General features: G+C 36.3%; 1 protein-coding gene across 9 annotated transcripts in view; it reads left to right on the forward strand.

The window, feature by feature from the left end:
- Window positions 1-20,486, forward strand: part of GGNBP2 (gametogenetin binding protein 2) — a 31,056-nt gene that overhangs the window by 8,228 nt on the left and 2,342 nt on the right. For 5 of the 9 annotated variants that reach the window (XM_022552566.3, XM_022552560.3, XM_089900987.1 and 2 more), the window contains 10 exons: window positions 1,431-1,684; window positions 3,743-3,841; window positions 8,359-8,484; window positions 8,574-8,687; window positions 14,446-14,655; window positions 15,690-15,864; window positions 17,018-17,212; window positions 19,192-19,339; window positions 19,691-19,816; window positions 19,899-20,047. In XM_022552566.3, coding sequence (XP_022408274.1) covers window positions 1,431-1,684; window positions 3,743-3,841; window positions 8,359-8,484; window positions 8,574-8,687; window positions 14,446-14,655; window positions 15,690-15,864; window positions 17,018-17,212; window positions 19,192-19,339; window positions 19,691-19,816; window positions 19,899-20,047 — 1,596 coding nt within the window. The remainder of the gene's footprint in view (window positions 1-1,430; window positions 1,685-3,742; window positions 3,842-8,358; window positions 8,485-8,573; window positions 8,688-14,445; window positions 14,656-15,689; window positions 15,865-17,017; window positions 17,213-19,191; window positions 19,340-19,690; window positions 19,817-19,898; window positions 20,048-20,486) is intronic. The other 4 variants (XM_022552564.2, XM_022552563.3, XM_022552567.3 and 1 more) reach the window with 4 other exon arrangements.

A 20,486-nucleotide genomic window follows, 5' to 3' on the forward strand; every position in this document is an offset into this window, starting at 1 on the left:
TAGGTTTTAAGATTGCAGTGAAGTTGCTTTCTTTTACTGTTGTTCCAGGCATATTTAGATACCTGTGATGTGAAAGATTTGGTGGTGGTGTGTTATCATTTTACATGTCTGTAAGGCTTTAATTTCACCAGTTTAAATTTAGTTTAAATTTAATTTCCCTGTTTTTAGAAGGTAGGGCAGACAGCTTTTCATTGAGAACTTCGTTTTTTTCTGTAGTAATTGTTTTGTTCAGTAAAAAAAATTAATCTAGTATAGTGAATTTTCTGATTTTTATTTAATTGTTTTTTAATTTAATTTAATTTTTTATTGGAGTGTAGTTGATTTACAATGTTGTGCTAATTTCTGCTGTACAGCACAGTGACTCAGTTATACACCTATATATGTTCTTTATATCCTTTTGCATTATGGTTTATCCCAGGAGATTGAATATAGTTCCCTGTGCTTTACAGTAGGACCTTGTTGTTTATCCATTCTAAATGTAATAGTTTGCATCTACTAACCCAAAACTCCCAGTCTTACTTCATTATTAAACAGTGTGATACTTTGTAAATACACTATATATGATCAAGATAAAGGAAGATAAATGGTTACTTTATTTCAAAATTCTATTTCAACTTTTGGAGAAAACTTTGAATTAAAGGTTAATAGTAAGTGTGAGAATATCCTTTGTGGGAGTTATCTTACTTTCTCATCTGTTTTTTTTTTGTAAACTGGAGGTATTACTTGTAGTATAACTATAACTCCATCTAAGTAGAAGTTATTTATGAGTTTTGCCCATTTCTCTACAGCTGTGGTTCTCAGTCATTTCTCTTCCTTGTCATAACCAACAGATAACATTCATATGCACCAGCATTTTAGTTACTCACTGCAGGCTCCTACATAGGTAAGATAGGCCTTGTTCTCTCCCACTAATCCATGACACACCTGCCCATACCTCCAGGTTGAGAATTGCTGCATTACATGATCACTATCCTGACTTGACTTGTATAGCTAAATGTAGTATGTTGCTAAAGGTTGAGAAAAAGACATGGTAAAGCTGCTTTGTGTCTTTATTCTTTTCTCTTTTCTTTCTTTCCTTTCTGAAATTTTTTATTTTAAGTGAGAGTACTAAGCTTAATGCACATTTGACAGGCACTAAATTTCCACATGCAGGGCTTCTTTTTGCTATGCTGGGTCTCATACTGCATAGCCCTGGCATCCTAAGTGGAGTTTTTTATACCCTAGATTCTAGAACAGGGGGATTTGTGGAGCAAACTCAGTACAGCATGGACAAGGCCGACTGCCTTGCCTTACTGACTCAGTTGCAGATAGAGATGGCAAGCCCTGCCCAGGCTGTACTCACTGCACAAGGATAGGAACCAGAAAGAGTGGTGAAAGAGTCATTTCATGTCTTTCTTACAAACTCTATTTTTCTTTCCCTCTTCTCTCAGCGACATAGTATGCTTAAGCAGCAAGATCTAAGTATTGCCATGGTGGTGACATCACGTGAAGTCTTGAGCGCACTTTCTCAGCTTGTCCCATGTGTTGGTTGTCGTCGAAGTGTGGAGCGCCTCTTTTCCCAGCTTGTAGAGTCTGGAAATCCTGCCCTTGAACCCCTGACTGTGGGGCCCAAGGGAGTCCTATCTGTAACTCGAAGCTGCATGACTGATGCAAAGAAGCTTTATACATTATTTTATGTACATGGGTGAGTATAATCAATTAGGAAACAATGAGTTTGTTAAATTTTTAAACTTGGTGACAGTGGCAGCTTTTTTTCTAAATTTGGTTGGGGCAGAGCTTGAGTCCAGATTCAACACTTTTATTGAGTAACTCCTATGTGCCAGTGACTGTAAAGTTTCTTTTCTCATGTGGGGAGAGGCAGGCAGTAAACAAATACATAATTTGTCAAGGATGTTAAGTTACAAAGACAAACCAGTAAGGGAGATAGACAATGAGTGGGTAGAATTCATATGGAGAGTGGTCAGGGAAGGCCTCTCTGATAAAATGACATTGAATATAGACTTGAATGAAGTGAGTGAACCATGTAGATATCTGGGGGAAGGCAAAGAAGGAGCAGCAAGTGTAAAGGTTCAGAGGTTGGAGTTTTCCTGGAATGTTTGAAGAACAGCAAGGGAGCCATTGTGGCTGGAGCCAGATGAATGAAGGGAATGGTAATAAAAGATGAGGTCACAGGAGTACTAAAAGGCCTAATTATGGAGTGCCATCTTGAGGTCTTTTGTATTTTTAACTCTGAGATAGGAAGATTTGGGAAGGTTTTGAGCAGAGGAATACATGGTCTCCCTTGAAGTTTTGCTTACTGTCACCTCTGTGTTGAGAATAAGTAGAAGGGTCATGGAAGGGTGGAGAAACAGGCTTGTTTAATATAGTCCATGCAAGAAATAATAGTGACCAGTATAGTAGCCACGGAGATAATGAGGAATGGTTGGATCCTGGATATATTTTGAGGAATGAGCCAACAGGATTTTTGGGTAGATTGGATATGGAGGAGGGCATCAAGGATGATTCCCAGATTTGGGGTCTAAAGAGCAGGACAGATGGTTTCCATTTCCTGAAGTGGGTAGGCCTGGAGGAGAGAGGAGCACTTTTGCAGAACTCACTTTTGGATGTGTTAATTTGAGATAGCAGTTGGACGTCCAGGTAGAGTTCAGAGAGTTCTGGCCTAGAGATACAAATTTGTGTCATCAACATATATATAGTATTTATATGTATATTTAAACCCATGAGATGAGATGTGATCACCAAAGGGTAAGTGTAAATAGGAAAAGAGAAGAGGTCTGGAGACCAAACCTACTTTGAAGTGGTGGTAGAGACTTTGGATTTTTACTCTCCCTCAGAAAAGAAGCCTTGGAGGGTTTTTGAATCGAGAAATAACATAATGTGATTTTTGTTTTGAAAAGATGACTCCAGCTGCTAAGTGAAACATAGTGTGTAAAGGCAAACTGTAGGAGCAAAGAGACCATTTGGGAGGCCAGCTGTTGCAGTTGATTAAGCTAGAGAGGCGAGTTGGACAAGGGTAGTAACGGTGGAGGTGATGAGACATGATTTGATTCTGAATATATTTAAAAGTTAGAGTTGACAAGCTTTGCTGATTGGATGCAGGGTTTGGATAGTTAGCCTTATGTATTTCTATATTTGCATAAAATTTCTGTTGAAGGCTCCTCATCAGGGATAGTGTATATACTGTATCTTTTATTGTTTATAGTGTATTTTTTAGTGTATATAGTGTATCTTTTATTGTTTCCTTTTTTTTTTTTGGCCGCACTACGTGGCTTGTGGGATTTTATAATAGTTCCCCGACCAGGGATTGAACCCGGGCTGTTAGCAGTGAGAGCACGGAGTCCTAACCACTGGACCGCCAGGGAATTCCCAAGGATAGTATATGTTTAGACATCTAATGTTTGGACAAGGGAGTATGGCTGAGAGTCAGGTAGCAATCAGTCATAAAATATTTGAGTGCCAGGCACACTGCTAGATACAATGCAGATGCAGGGATGAATGAGACACATGTAGTCTAGGGGCAAGAGTATGTTGAATAGGGCAGGTCTTCAATGTTTCGATAGGCTGGGAATGGAAAGGGAATATAAATGTACTGACTCTTGGGTTAGAGTTTGATGAGAAATTTTCAAAGTAAGTGATGTGTCTAATACTTTAAATATACTTCTCACTAAAAGGCATAGAGATTTTGAAAATTCTAAAGAAAAGTTAATATTAATCAAACCTTTAATGTTTTATTTTTAATTAGGTCCAAACTAAATGACATGATAGATGCTATTCCAAAAAGTAAAAAGAACAAGAGATGTCAGTTGCACTCCTTAGATACGCACAAACCAAAACCTTTGGGGTAAGTAGAAATGATTATCAGGATGCTTTGTCGGTGTTAAGATTATAAATGTTGATCACATTTGGTAAAAAGAAAAGAAGCCCTGCTAGTTTTATTTCATTAATTGTTTACACTGTAACATAAAAACCATTTAATTGGTCAAAATAAATGTCTCCTGGTTCTGTAGGCCTTTTTGCATTGGGACTACATAGGTTTGATTTTTTTTTTTAAGTTTTTTTTTTCCTTGTGTTAAATATGTTTCAGAGAAAGGAGGTTGAGATCTTTGTGGAAATTTATGTAGCCAATATTGAATTTTTCAAAGTCGTGGTATCGTTTTTTTAATCTATGTAATAGTCATAATGTATAAATTATTTTTCTTGTCTTCCTTGTCTCTAGGTCTCCCTAATAATTTATCAAGGATTTTTAAAAAAATCTTGAATCAGTTATAGCAATGTGAATTTATGTAACTAACTTGCAGTTTTCTTCTTGGTTAGGAGCTACAGTGTCCAAGGCTGCTTCTGCCCCCATCTCCTAGCACAGTGTCACAGTTGCCCCTTCAAAATTGTTTGGAGTTGGGGGTGGTAAGGAGAAGCAGTGGAATTTGAAGAGAGTTTCTAAGAAGTAACTTTTGTTTGGGGAGAGAATGAGATGATGTAAAACTATACTTCTGAATTAATTTTAAAAATTAGTTTATTTTGGATATCTCATTAGTAGTGTTGACACCATTGTTAAATTGACATTTTCCGCTCTGGTAAAAAGACCTAGATGACCAGGTGGTGGTGTGTAAATAGTTAATAATCCTTTTTTTTTTCTATACTCAGGAAGAAAAAAGTTTTTAAACTTTTATTATGAAAACTGTCAAACACATAGAAAAGTAGAGAGACTATACAAGGACCCTCTTACCCCCAAATACCTTCACCCAGACTCAGTAGTTATCAAGATTTGCCACATTTATTTCATTTGTTCACCTTTTCCTTTGCTGAAGGTTTTTTTTTTTTTTTTTTTTTTTTTCCCTCGGTACGTGGGCCTCTCACTGCCATGGCCTCTCCTGTTGCGGAGCACAGGCTCCGGACACACAGGCTCAGTGGCCGTGGCTCACGGGCCCAGCCGCTCCGCGGCATGTGGGATCTTCCCAGACCGGGGCACGAACCCATGTCCCCTGCATCAGCAGGTGGACTCTCAACCACTGCGCCACCAGGCAAGCCCTGCTGAAGTATTTTAAAGCAAGTTCCAGGCATCATGTTATTTTACTACTACATATTTCCACATTCATCTCTGAATGCAGTGATATTTTCTTTCATGACAGTGCCATTGTAACACCTAACAAAACTTTTAACTATAATAATCTAATACCCAGTTCATATTCAGATTTCCCCAACTCTCTCTAAAAGTGTCTTCTTACACTGATTTGTTAGAATCAAGATCTAAACAAGAACCACACATTATATGATTTCTAAGTGTGAGAGCTCTGAACCCAGTAAAGCACTACACGACCTAAAGTGCTTATCTAAGGATAATTATTTCATATACCTGATTTACCAATATCTTTAAAGAATTCCTGACTTTCTGAATGCAGAATCCATTCTAATTTTCTCATTAGACAGTAACCTTTTCTGAATAACCTGTTGACTAAAGCCACAGAGTAGTATGATATAATACAAAGGCTGCCTTCTGTGTTTTTGTTATGAATATTCTTCATTGAGGAGCTGAAAAGCAACAGCTACCCCAACATCTTAAACATCTGTGCTCATTGCCACCTTCCTTCAAAGACCAGTCCTTCCACTTTTGCTCCGGATTCCACCTCTTCTCTTTTTCTCTCTGACTGCTTCATCAGTTATCTACTTTTATTAAATTGACGTACAGCTATGTTTTCCTATATTTCAGCTTAAAAACAAAAAACAGCCCTCCACAGACTTCACATCCTGCTTCAGCTCTAGCCCCACCACATGGGAAGACAAATGTTTTGCAAGGTTGTTTGCTGAGTTATGCAGTCAGTGTGAGTGGAGTTAGTTAAGCAACACCTCCTAAGGTAGCTTCAGTTATTCCCACAAGCCATGTAGATAGCAGGCCAGAGAGTTTAGTCTGCTTAGCCAAGACTTCTCCTCCACTTTGGATGGTCACTGCCATTCTATGCTACCGTGACTTTTCTTTTTATATTTTCCCTGTGTTGCTCCCCCCTTTCTCTCTCTAGATTTTCTTCAGGGGAAAGTGTAATACAGTTAATTAGCTTTTAGCCTAATCAGTAGTAACAATCTAGTTCAGTTTTCTTGAGAGTATTCTCACATTCATGCAAGTAAACCCAAGTTATTGTCTGTCTGGGAGTAAGTGCAAGGTCTGAAAGAAAGGTCTAGGCCAGAGTTGTAGGCCTGTAGCTGATGAATGATATACAGTTGACTCCTTTTTAAAAAAATTAATTTATTTCTTTGGCTGCGTCGGGTCTTGGTTGCGGCGCGTGGGATCTTCGTTGGGGCATGTGGGATCTTCGTTGCAGCACGCAGGCTTCAGAGCGCCTGGGCTCAGTAGTTGTGGTGCGCGGGCTTAGTTGCCTTGCAGCATGTGGGAATCTTAGTTCTCCGACCAGGGATCGAACCCGCATCCCCTGCATTGGAAAGCAGATTCTTAACCACTGGACCACCAGGGAAGTCCCTACAGTTGACTGGAACAGTGCAGGGGTTAGGAGCACCGACCCTCCACGCAATGGAAAATTTGTGTAACTTCTAGTTGGCCCTTTGTATACATGGTTCCTTCATATCCTCAGATTCCACGAAATGCAAATTGTGTAGTACTGTGGTATTTACTACTGAAAAAAATCCGTGCATAAGTGGACCTGCGCAATTCAGCCTCATGTTGTTCAACTGTATAAGATCACCTAGAGGAAGAGTAGAGTAGTAGAAAAGAATGCTGAGGAATTCAGTTTAATGGTAGAAAGAATAAGCCTAAAGAAACTCGAGAAAGAATTGCCAGAGAGGTAGGAGGAAGCCAAGGGAAAAGAGTGTGGGGCGGCGGGGGGCGGGCGGTGGTTGGTAAGCTGTGTTGAAGGTTGCTGAGTTATCAAGGACCCAAAAGTGTCTGTTGGATATAGCAACACTGAGATAATTGGTGATTTTGATGAGCAGATCTGTGGTTGAATGGAAACAATCTAGATCAGCATGGGTAGAAAAGTGCATGCAATGCAAGGTTGTAATGGGTTAAACTGTGAGTGGAAGGTGTGGGAGTAGAACAAGAAGTGAAAAGACTTCCTTTTTTAGAGAGCTTGATCTTGAAAGGAAGGAGTGATATAAAGACATTTGGTCTGGAGAGATTATGGATAAAATCTTGATTTGAGCTGTAGAATGTTTTTTCAAGCTTTTTTTAGAATAATGCTTTCACATTCTGATGGTATAATAATCATTCCCCAGCTCTGATTTCATGAACCTTTTCCTCAATAATGAGAACTTGAGTTTGAGAGTTACTCAGTTTTAGATTATGGATCACTCAGGCATAGAAAATTGCAAATTTGGGAGATGAGAATAGAAGGATATAAGATGCAGGGCAGAGCAGGAGTTGAGGTTTTTGTTTCAAGAATAAGGAACATTGATCCTTGGCCTGAGCCCTTGTGAGATGGGAGTAGGGAGCTGAATTGTACGTATGACCTTATAGGGTGGGCAGGGGGTTGAGAAATACTTATTTAGGTATATAGAGTAGGTTAAGTAAAGACTCAGAAGTTTTTCCATCTCAAGCATCCCAGGTAATGAATTTCTAGGACTGTAGTGAGACCCTGCAGAAGAACAGGCAGGAGCCAGTTGTTCAGAATCATGAAAAATCAAGAAGACTATCATTGAATGGAATACAGAAACATATTTCTCTTGGAATGCACATCTGCAGCCAAGCAAAATGCATGACCAGTGCCACATTGCAACCTGTGGGGGAGGGAGAGTCTGGGAAGTTTTTAGTAAGTTTTCAAAAAATTATTTGTATAGTACTTACTACTAATTTAGGCTGTGTAAAGTGTTCATCTTAGTATGCTATCTTTATTTTAGTAAAAATAAAAATTTATTTACTATAATTAGACTAATCTGTGACTTTCCCAGTTACTTGTAAATGTGGAGGTAGATAAGAATTTTGTTGCCATGGGCTAGCTATAAAATCACATTAAGTAGATCAACACTTTTTAGTATTTTCAATTTGTGGAAGATTGATCCATGTTTATAGGTGAAAATATTTTATTTTTTTTCAGCCCTTTTGACTTTAAAACATTCCAAGTAGATTTGCTCATAAAATGCTTAGTATTTTAACCAGTTACTATCTTGATAAGTGTAAATGTTGTTAAATTATATCAGGTAAACTTAATAGTTGAGCAGAAGTTTTTGTATAAAGATATGAGCACCTGTCTAAGTAACATTTTAATATGGTTAAATATGTAATTATATACAAATTTGCAAACTTATCGTACTAATATCTTAATGTATTAAAGAGTTCATGATTTTAATTTAGACTATAGAAATTATTTCTTCAGATTATGTCAGTGTCACTAAGCTTTGTACTGTACTGTACTACAGTGAAGGGAGCAGTAGCAGTTTCAGTTCAGAGAAGTTAAGTACATATAAGAGAAGTAGTGAAGACCACAGGAAGGACAGCAAGTGTAGGATCATTTTCCATTATGGACCTTTCCAGGGAACAGCCAGGTAAAATCAAGCAATCCTTTACTCACCTTTTTAAAATGTTTTACCCTTGTATATTCCTTCTTCTCACTAAGATTTGATTCTTTCTGCAGAGGTTGTTGGATGGACGTATGGGAACTAATGTCCCAAGAATGCAGGGATGAAGTAGTTTTAATTGACTCTAGTTGTCTTTTGGAAACACTAGAAACGTATCTGCGAAAACACAGGTAAGTCCAAAGATCATCATGGTGTAGTTGGAAGGCGCCTTAGCTGTCAGTTTTCCAGACTGACCTGTCACTGACCTTCTTCACATAATAGTACTCCAGCCTTCCCGTTAATACCTGACATGAGGCGGAGTTTAATGTTAGGGTAGGCAGTTCCTTTATAGGATGACTCTCAGTGTTGGCTGACTTGTGTTAGGCCAGCATTTCCATTTTTTGTAATTTCTACCTGTTGGCTCCAGGCCAGCCTTTCAAGAAACGCACAATAACTGTAAATCAAGTAAAGTGTACTTAATCACTGTGGAAATTCTAGTACTCCTTGTTTTTATGATAGAAGCATTTCATGATGTCATTTTTCAAAATTAAAGGTAAAATAGCAGCTTTTACTTAGTAATATTTTGAATTATTTTTCTTTAATTGTCAAGACCTAAAAATAGAGTTGGAATTCATGTGCTTCCTGTACTATAAAAGTAACTTCAGATTTTTCTTTTTAGAATACTACTTTACAAAGGAATTTTCTAAGTGTCATTAACATTTGGAAATTCATAGGGAGGGAGAGTGCAGTAGGAAAGGAAACTGGTAAGGGAGCCATCTAGAGATGGCGTTCTTGGGGGGGAGTTGTACTGTTTTCATATAAATTTGTCACATGTTGGGTTTGTAGTTGTGTGTTCTTTGACTTTGGGAGAGATATACGCAATTACTTTGGGGATACTTCTAGAAAATGTGTAAATAATAAAAACTGGCATTATCAAGACTGATGTTTATATGGCAATGAGCTAATGACTTTACCTGCATACTAAGTTTATTAAGTTTTTTTTTTTAGAATTACAAACTTTCTTGTTTTTTGCCTTAGTTGATTATACCCAAGAGAGTAGAGAATATGTCAATTATTTGGAGTTTGGGAGGGGGATTTTTAACCGTAAAACATAAATGTATAGGTCTGTTATAGATTCCTTTCTCTTTCAATATGAATTGATCCTTGTATTCAATATGAATTGGTCCCCAAAAGATAGCTTTTTTGGGTGATAAATTACTAGTTACTATAGCTAATGTTTTGGAATTTCCTATATTGGTTTTAGATATTTCCTGTGTTTAGGGGGCAGTAATTTATAAGAAAGGTGGAGTCCATTTTATAAATATGTTAAGGATGAGGGGAGAAGTACAATTAAGAGAGCAATTAAGGGAGATTGCATTGAATCTGGGTTCTACTGATTATAACTTTGTACAAGTTCCTTTTCTGTGCCTCAGTGTTTTTCTTTTTTAAGACAGAAATAATGATAGAAATGGTCTTAATAGGATTTATTATAAGATTAAATTTGTTGTGAGGATTGATGATACATAATAAGACTTACTTAGAACAGTATCTGGCACACAGTAAGCGCATCAGTGAACCTTTGCATGCCAGATTTGCAAGTCCTTGTTAATCTTGTGTATCTAGTTGTTTTAGGTACAGGTTGAGTTTTTGAGGTACAGTCAGTTGAAAATGGTTTCTAAACGTCTGAATAATGGACCTTCTTGGCACTCCTACTTTATTTAGGGGACTTTTCTGAGCACTTTATAATAAAGATTTTATAACACTATTTAGCCAGTTAAATTTTATGATAGTACATTATTAGAAATGAGGTGTTAGGAAACTGAAACCTCTGAATTAAGAAAATGTTTTTTAAATTTGTGTGCAAGGTTACTTTTGGAAACAGGAAAAATCACTTTCATTCTTGTGGCTTACATATAAATTTTTAAATTGCTGTTTACTTATGTTACTTATGATTACGTACAAACATATTAGACTGAGGATTTAAAGCAGTAAGATATGGGGAAAATATTTCAAGTTTCATTATTGGTACTGTATGACATTTAATCATTTATTTACTCAAAAATCTAAACTTACATTATAGCTTGAAAACGCGGAAGTATTTTTATTTCTGTGTCCGTGACCATTTCTCCCACCAAGGGGAAGATTTTTTTAAATTGTGATAAAAAAACATAACTTATACTTGCCCTCTTAACAGTTTTTAAGTGTTCAGTACAGTATTGTTAACTATTTGCTCATTGTTGTACAGTGGATCTCTAGAATTTTTTCATGTAGCATGACTGAAGCTATACCACATCCATTGAACAATAACTCCTCATTTACCCCTCCCCTCACCCACTGCAAGCCACCATTCTGTTTTTTGGTTACTTTCAGTTCAGTTACTTTATATAACTCACGTGAGTGGAATCATGCAGTATTTGTCTTTTTGTGTCTGACTTATTTCACTTAGCATAATGTCCATAAGGTTCATCCATGTTGTAACAGATGATAGAATTTTCTTCTTTTTGAGGATGAATAATGTTCCATTGTATGTATACACCACATTCACCTGTCAGTGGACATTTAGGTTGTTCCCACATCTTGGCTATTGTGAACAGTGCTGCAGTGAACATGAGTGTGTGCAAAAAGCTCTTCGAGATCCTGTTTTTAATTCTTTTGTATATATTCCCAGAACTAGGATTGCTTGATTATATGATAGCTCTGTTTAATTTTTTGAAGAAATGCTATACTATTGGATTGGCCAAAAGGTTCATTCTGGTTTTTCTGTACAATGTCACGGAAAAACCCAAACGAACTTTTTGGCCAACCCAATATAATATTTGCCATGCTGGCAGCACCATTTTACAATCCCATCAACAGTGTGCAAGGGTTCCAGTTTCTCCAGATCCTTGCCAACACTTGTTATTTTCTAATTTTTTGATAGTGGCCATACAGTGGGTTTGAGGTGATATTGTGTGATTTTGATTTGCATTTCCCTGATGATTAGTGATGTTGAGCATTTTGTCATATGCTTATTAGTTATTTGTATATCTTCTTTGGAGAAATGTCTATTCATGTCCTTTGTCCATTTTTTAATCAGGTTCTTTTTTTGTTTGTTTTGTTATTGAGTTGTAAGAGTTCTTTATTTATTCTGGATGTTAACCCCTTATCCAGTATATGGTTTGTAAATATTTCTCCATTCCATAGGTTGTCCTTCACTCTATTCATTGTTTCCTTTGCTACACAGAAGTTTTTAAGTTTGATATAGTCTCATTTGTCTATTTTTGCTTTTGATGCCATATCCAAGAAACCATCATCTATTCCATTATTATGTTTTCTTCTAGGGCTTTTATAGTTTCAGGTCTTAATGTTTAGGTCTTTAACCCATTTTGAGTTAATTTTTGTATATTTATGTGTCTATTTTTTAAGCATTAGTGAAACATAATGATTTAACTTTACTTGTCAACATTATTGCCTCTGTTTACAAAATGGGCTTAGAGCTTCTGTTTTAACATATATTCATTTCATTTCACGTCCATCCTTAAAGAAGCCTTCTGCAGTTCCCATAACTAGAATTCAACTTTCCTGTGTGCGTGCATGCACACACACCCACACACGCATGCACGCACACAGTGGACTACTACTCAGTCATAGAAAAGAATGAAATAACGCCATTTGCAGCAACATGGATGGACCTAGAGATTATCATACTAAGTGAAGTAAGTCAGAAAGACAAATACCATATGATATCACTTGTATGTGGAATCTAAAATATGATACAGTGAAACATTTACAGAACAGAAACAGGCTCACAGACGTAGAAAACAGAAACAGGCTCACAGACGTAGACAAATTTATGGTTACCGAAGGGTGAAGGGAATAGAGGAGGGATAAATTGGGAGTTTGGGATTAGCAGATACAAACTACTATATATAAAATAGATAAACAAGGTCCTACTGTCTAGCACAGGGAACAGTATTCAATATTCTGTAATAAACCATAATGGAAAATAATATGAAAAAGAATATATATATATTTATATATCTGAATCACTTTGCTGTACACCAGAAGCTAACACAACATTGTAAGTCAACTGTACTTCAATTTAAAAAAAAAAAAGTCCATTATATATCTGGTGTGTATAGGGGGGCGGGGTAGAGTAGAGGGGCCATGAAGGGAGAGGTGAATCTTGGGAAATAAGGCTGGAAATAGTAGATTGGGTAAGAGAAGTCATTGAAGGCCTTAATGGGTTTGAACTTTATTCATAAACAGTGGGGAGTTTTTTAAGCTGAGATTGAGGTAATGAGATTTGTTTAAAAAAATTATTTTGGTATGAGAGATGCATTAGAGCTAGTAAGAGTGGAAGCAGGGAAACCTGTTAAGCATTTTTAAAAACTGTCTAGGCAATTGAAAAGAATTGACCTTCAAGGGAATTTTAGAAAGAATTGATACCAGTTGTCTCCACCCCTAAAAGCAGGACCTACGGAGGAGTTGGAATTAACTGAGGTTTCATCCTGGGTGACTGTGTGAATGGTGATTTCTTTTTTTTGTATTGCATTTTATTTTATTTATTTATTTTTTAACATCTTTATTGGAGTATAATTGCTTTACAATGGTGTGTTAGTTTCTGCTTTATAACAAAGTTAATCAGCTATATGTATACATATATCCCCATATTGAATGGTGATTTCTTAACACAGATGGAAGGGAACATAAGAAGGGAACCGTGTTGCCCTTGGTTTTGGACAACAAATTTAATGTGTTGCCTTTTGGACATCTGTGTTGCTGCCCATTTTTTCTATATGGGTCTGGTCCTCAGGCAAGGACAGAGACTTGAGCAGAGCTGTAGAGTCGAGAGTCAGACATGTTGACTGAAGCTATGGGAATAGATGAGCTCATGTGGGTAGATGAATCTAAATCAAAGAGAGCAAAATTTCCTCATTCCACCACAGCTGATCTTCTCAGAGTTATGAATATTGTGAGCCTGCCTTTTTCGCCAGACCGAATTCTTCCTTATTTCAGGAATTCAAAAATAAAGAAACCAGGCTTTATTCTTTTTTCTTTCTGATTGAATAGTGAATTATATGTATATGATATGTTACTGTTGATTTTATTTGCATTTCTTTGATTACTATTGATGCTCTTTATAGTGGAATATATTGCCCACCACCTTAAGTTACTTCTCTGTAAATTGCTCGGTCGTAGTCATAATTCTATTATTTGTGAGTTATTTTCAATTGTTTATAAAGTTGTATTTTTAAAAAAAATGGTTTCTAAAAGAAAACTTTTCTACATTCACATGCTCTTCTGTACTTTTACCACATTTTGTACAGTCAAGTTTAAACCACATTTCTACACATATGTTGTCTATATTATGACTGAGTGTTGAGAAACATGCATTTTCTTTTGGAGGAAAGAATTTGACATTTTGGAAATTACCAGTAAAGTAAAAATTACATGTACCACTTTCCCATTCTTCTTGCCCTTCCCACCCCACATACTTAGCTAGTGATGTATTAAAATGTAAAAATTTGAATCAAGGTTTACTGGCTGAAGATACCAACTATCTTCAGAGGCTGAAAAGGAGAGGGATCCTAGAGTCATTGGTTGGTAGCCTCTGTTGTTTTATTTTCTGACCTGCACAAATAGCTCTTGAAGTGAAGATAAGCTAGTCCTTGGCAACTAATATTTTCTGGCCATGTATTTTATGCACTAACAGGTATTTATCTGCCTCATTCTTTTAGGCCCATGTGTTTCTCTAGTTTAAAAAGCATTTGCAAATGGAGATCTAGCTATACCCATGTAATCCCTAAATGTGTATTTACCTTATATGTGTATGTTTTCAATGTGTGTATGGAGGCTTTTTTTAATGCTCTATATGGGAGGGGAGTGTCATTGTCTAGTACACTGTTATATACCTCATGAAATAATTACACAGCCAGTTCTTAATTTTGAGGTTTTTCTTTTCAACAGGTTTTGCACTGATTGCAAAAATAAAGTCCTCCGAGCATACAATATCCTTATTGGTGAACTTGATTGCAGCAAAGAGAAGGGCTACTGTGCTGCACTTTATGAAGGCTTGCGGTGCTGTCCACATGAGCGACACATACATGTTTGCTGTGAGACAGACTTCATTGCACATCTTTTGGGTCGTGCTGAGCCAGAGTTCGCAGGAGGGTATGAGTATGTAATTTGCTAGAATGGGCTATCTAGCGCTTTGCTTCATTTTATCCTTCTGCCTCAGTACATATGATATATGTATAAATTACAGTGTGCCTGTAAAGATTTTGCTTTCTTTAAAATATGCGTTTAGTTGACTGAGTAAAAACAGGGAGAAAATGTCGATCAGTTGTCTTCTCCTTGTTGCTTGAAGTAGGCAGGCTTTTTTTGGCTTTCATTATTATAGCTTATCATTTTCATTTGAAAATGATTAGAAGGGATTTTTTTCCCCCTCCATCCATGCGTTTCCATGTTTAAATTTTGTTTATAATGATGGTTTTTGCATAGGAAGTGAGATCTTTGCAGCAGGGGGTTAAGAAATACTTCATTGAATGTAATTCATGAACTGTGTATATTATTACTAAATTATATAGGAAGCTAAAATTTTATCTCTGGCTTTGTTGTAAAAAGAAAATCAAAAAAGTTATTCACAGTAAATTGAACCCACCTCCCCTTGTGTTTTGTGTATCAACCCTCATTTGAGTGCCTACTTTCTGCTAGGCGTTCAGAATACAAGCACTCCTTTGATCACTGAAGTTCATGAACACTTCTACTGAAGACTGGCCTAGAGGGCTTTTGCCCATGATTGAATCACTTTGGTGGTATTGTCTTTCTCCTCAAAAAAAGGAACAAAAACCAAACAGGCATTTGCGGTAATTGGAAGATGAACTGTCATGCCTACTTGAGCTGGACACTTAACATATGATGACTTCTCTGTGCTCCAGAAAACATCTCTTTAGGGCCAGTTCCTGAATTACCTTATGTTTAGCAATATTAAGGCTGAGTTCTACCTGCATGTGTATTTCTCATTGGTTTTATACATGTGAGCTCGTGTATTTATATATACATTGAGTTTGAATGTATAACTATCTTGTTATTAGTTTGTTACTAGGCATGCAGACTGTGTTTAAAACCTGAACTTGCACAGGTGTTATCCATCTTTTACTGTTTCAGCTTAAGGGTATTAGGAAATATGTGTGATTTATTCTCCTTTATAGGAGAAGAGAAAGGCATGCTAAGACAATAGATATAGCTCAAGAAGAAGTTCTGACCTGCTTGGGAATTCATCTTTATGAAAGACTGCATCGAATCTGGCAAAAACTACGGGCAGAAGAGCAGACGTGGCAGATGCTTTTCTATCTTGGTGTTGATGCTTTACGCAAGAGTTTTGAGGTAAGAACAGTGGACTGCTTCAGTGTCCAGATTGCTTAGTTAAGTTATTGGACTGAATCTTAATGTTAATCACCACTCTTACCTTGCCTTAGCTGTGATCTACTGGTCATGGCTTTTGGGGGGTTAGGAGAGGAGTTTGCTGGGGAACTGAAATTTAGAAGTTGTTTATGGATTTTTTTCTTTGTTTTTTAATCCTGTTCCTCTGCCAGCCTTGATTTTTAGACATTCTGAAAGTAGAAAACTGAAATTGATGATTATTTAATGAGAAGCTGCTATGAAACATAACTGTTGACAAGTTAAAAGCAACCCAAAAATAAGCATCAAAATTAGAAACATTTAATGAGTCCCAGTTTGCCTGCTTCTTTCCAATCATATGGAGTAAATGGTGTCTGAATGCCATGATATAAGAGCTACTTTTTAGAAGCACACTGAAGGCTCTTTATAATGCTGGTATTGGGTTTCATGTTTGTCATTTGGTAACATTATTTTCAGTTATACTCTGTAGAACATAAAGTTTTGGCTAGTGAATATTTTGTTATATTCTAGGGCATGGTTGTAACTCTTTAACTGGTCACCAGTCCTTTTTGAAAATGGTATGAAAGCTATAAACCCTTTTTCAAAAGCCCATCCATGAACTTTAAACACTCTTCTGGGGAGTCTGAGGAGGTTTGTGCTAGTTTTTGCTGAACAGATTTCTTATTCCTTTTCTCTTCGAATGTTTGTGTCTTCAGAAACTAGATCATTTAATCAGGTTAGTCTTCTCATTGTATGAAGAAATAGATGAATATTTACTTTGCTGTGTTAAAATTCTGAAATTTGAAACTAGAATATTTCTGGTTTGAAATTGGAGTATGTGTAAGTCTACCTTTCCCGTAGGAATTAGTTGTATATTCATTTCCTGAGTAGATTTTAAGACTGTCATCATTTAAGGTATTAAAATTTAGAATTCTTTGTGGGGACTGCCTGACAAGACACAGCAAAGTAAATATTCATCCATTTCTTCATACAATGAGAAAACTAACCTGACAAAATTGCAGCATGAAATACCAGTTTCTATGTGTGTGATATCATTTAAAATTAACAAGTGAGAATTTCCATGGAAAATAAAGGGAAGTTTGGGCCAGTATTCAGTCTCAGCTTTGTTTTATAATAGATGACTGTGGAAAAAGTACAGGGTATCAGTCGATTGGAACAACTTTGTGAAGAATTTTCAGAGGAGGAACGAGTAAGAGAACTCAAGCAAGAAAAGAAGCGCCAAAAACGGAAGAATAGACGAAAAAATAAATGTGTATGTGATATTCCTACTCCCTTACAAACAGCAGATGAAAAGGAAGTAAGCCAAGAGAAGGTAGTATTTCTTGATATTGACTCATAAATATATAGCTTATTTCTAGATTTCAGCACTTTTACTGTGCTTTCCCAGAATGTGGCTCCTTTGGCTTCTTTATTGGCTTTTTTTCTTACTCTAATCTGTATAAACCAAAATCTTTAATGTCGTGTGTTTGTTTTCTAGAGACAATGTTGGCTAGTTAACTTATTACATGACCTTAGTATTCTGCTAGATCATAGTCCAAATGTGAAAAGTTAACTCCATGCATGACCTAGAGCAGTTCTCAACTTTCAGTCTCAGGACGCCTTTGCATTTTTCTGTTTTGTTTTGTTTTTGTTTTTTTGGCCGTGCCACGCAGCATGCGGGATCCTAATTCCCCTACCAGGGATCGAACCCATGCCCCCTGCATTGGAAGTGTGGAGTCCCAACCACTGGACCGCCAGGGAATTCCCTTCTTTGCATTCTTAAAAATTAGGGAGCCCAGTGAGCTTTTGTTTATGTGGGTTATACTTATCAGCATTTAGTGTATTAGAAATTAAAATGGACAAATTTAAAGTTATTTATTATTCTTTTAAAAATAATAAGCCCACTATATGTTAAAATGAACATTTTTTTAAAAATAACTAGAAAAATTTGAGAAGGGTGGCATTAATTTATATTTTTGTAAATCTCTTTAATATTTGGCTTAAAAGGAATCAGGTAAATTCTCATTCAGTCTGTTAGCATATGTTGCTTGGTTATAGCATGTGAAGAAAGTCTGACTTCGCCCAGATATATATAGTAGGAAAAGGGAGGAGTATTTTAATATAAACCTTTTCAGATAGTTGTGGATATTCTTCTTTGGCATTATAACTTGACAGGTGGTAGTTTCTTAAAGATTAGTTGCAATGTGGAACCTGACACCTTATCAGTGACCTTTTCATACTTTTAAATTAAAACCCATTGGTCTGTCTTGGCACTTTGAATAGATTTTATTTATGCATGATTCTGTAACATCATGCATTGGTCATTTGAAAGATAATGGTTCACTGAGTTATGCAGATCTTTCCAGATACTGACATTCATTATATAATATCATATAATCATCTTAAAACCACTACTCATCTGATCAGAAAGGTCTTTTAAGTATTGGGAAGCTTCAAGATCATTGTGCTTGTGTATGCAAGTTTTCAAAATTCTGATTGTAGTTTGAAAGTTTGAATTGTATCATTGACTGTCCATTTTTTTCCTTGAAGAGATAGGCTGATTTCATTCATTTTTGAGAAAATGTCTTTTAAATATCCAAGTCTGAATAACCATAATTTGTCTCTTATTCTTTCTTTTAAGTGAAATTGATGTTCCAGGAAAAAGCAGCTAGTTTAGCTTGCAACTTAAACAGTTGCACAAGTACTTTTACTTGAGACAACTATTATACATTGGTATGCATCAAAAGTGCTTTAAGCATTCTTCCCATTTATCACAGAGTAATAAAAAGACCTCTACGCCATGAGTTCGTATTTAATAAAATTCGCATTTTTACTGCTTCATCAAAGACATTCATAAGTGAAATATCGTTTTATCTATTTATTTCCTGATGAGAGTGCTTGACAAGTGAAGAATACGGTGACTGTTAGTACATACTTGGTTGCCTCTGCCTTGGTTTGTGCTAAAGAAACTTTTCCCACCATTGCTTTTATATTATCAGTGTAAGTGTCAAGACAATGAAAAAGGCAAATCACATCTCAGTGTTATGATGAAAATGGTTTTGACCTAGGGAATGGTTTTGACCTGGGGTTAGCAGACTGCACTTTGAGAATAGCTCTCCTAGACTTCCCTGATACCATTAAGTCTTAACTTACTTTTGTTGGCTCTTGGTCTTGAAATGAATTAGTGATTTTTCATGAGAATAATTTTTTTCAATTTTTAACCTTGTAACTCCTATCTTAGGTTAAGAAAATTAAAATATAGCCATTATGGAGGTAAAGCTTTTTACTATCTCTTAATATTGATCCTTAAAGGAAACAGACTTCATAGAAAACAGCTGCAAAGCCTGTGGCAGCACTGAAGATGGTAATAGTTGTGTAGAAGTAATTGTTACCAATGAAAATACATCATGTACCTGTCCTAGCAGTGGCAATCTTTTGGGGTCTCCTAAAATAAAGAAAGGTAAGTAAATAGTTTTAAAAAATTAACTCTTTATTCTTTTTTTTTTTTTAAATATAAGAGCTTTTAGAGATCCTGTAACCTAGAACTTAGGAACTGCTTTACAGCCCTAAGAATATCATAAAATTTAGTCAGACACTTAGTATTTCCTTTTTCTTTATGGTGTTTGATTTGTTAAATAATAACAAAATAAAAAATTGTAAAGTTCCAATCATATTTTCATTATTTAATGCACTTTTTACTTTCAGTAAGCCATCAATTTTGAAATTTTTCTGTGGTCCCCAGTTGGTTCATTCTTTGTCTTAATATATTTATTGGCATGTTAATTGTAACTCTCACTTGATTTATTCTCAGGCTTATCGCCACACTGTAATGGTAGTGATTGTGGATATTCATCTAGCATGGAAGGGAGTGAAACTGGTTCTCGGGAGGGTTCGGACGTTGCCTGCACTGAAGGCATTTGTAATCATGACGAACACGGTAGGTTCAGATTAAGCTTCCCAATTATTTCTGCTACATGGCTGATTTAAACACCCAAATAAGAGATTATTGATTTCTGCAGGTGATGACTCCTGTGTCCATCACTGTGAAGATAAAGAGGATGATGGCGATAGTTGTGTTGAATGTTGGGCAAATTCTGAAGAGAACACCACCAAAGGAAAAAATAAAAAGAAGAAAAAGAAAAGCAAGATGTTGAAATGTGATGAACATGTAAGTGTCATAACCTGGAATCCTTAAACCTTTGTTCTTTTCCTTGGAGTGGAAAGTGTGCAGCTTAGCTGCTAGGATTTTTTTTAAGAATGAGTACCTATGCAGTTCCATTGGTTGCTCATCTTGTGAATTTATATGCATGTGTATGTCTGATGTGGTCATTTGTCCAACAGTCGATGTGAGTCATAAATCCAATTCATTCTTTTCATAATAGTTTTTAATCTTTTAGCTCTGTAATCTTTTTTTAAAAATTTATTTATTTATTTTTGGCTGCATTGGCTCTTTGTTGCTATGCGCGGGCTTTCTCTAGTTGCAGTGAGCGGGGGCTACTCCTTGTTGCACTGCGCGGGCTTCTCATTGTGGTGGCTTCTCTTTGTTGCTGACCATGGGGTCTGCGTGCGTGGGCTTCGGTAGCTGTGGTTCACGGGCTCTAGAGCAC

This window comes from Delphinapterus leucas, chromosome 19 (genome assembly GCF_059928025.1).
Source record: "Delphinapterus leucas isolate spDelLeu-1000000601 "Yukka" chromosome 19, BTC_Dleu_Yukka2, whole genome shotgun sequence".
Taxonomy (NCBI): domain Eukaryota; kingdom Metazoa; phylum Chordata; class Mammalia; order Artiodactyla; family Monodontidae; genus Delphinapterus; species Delphinapterus leucas.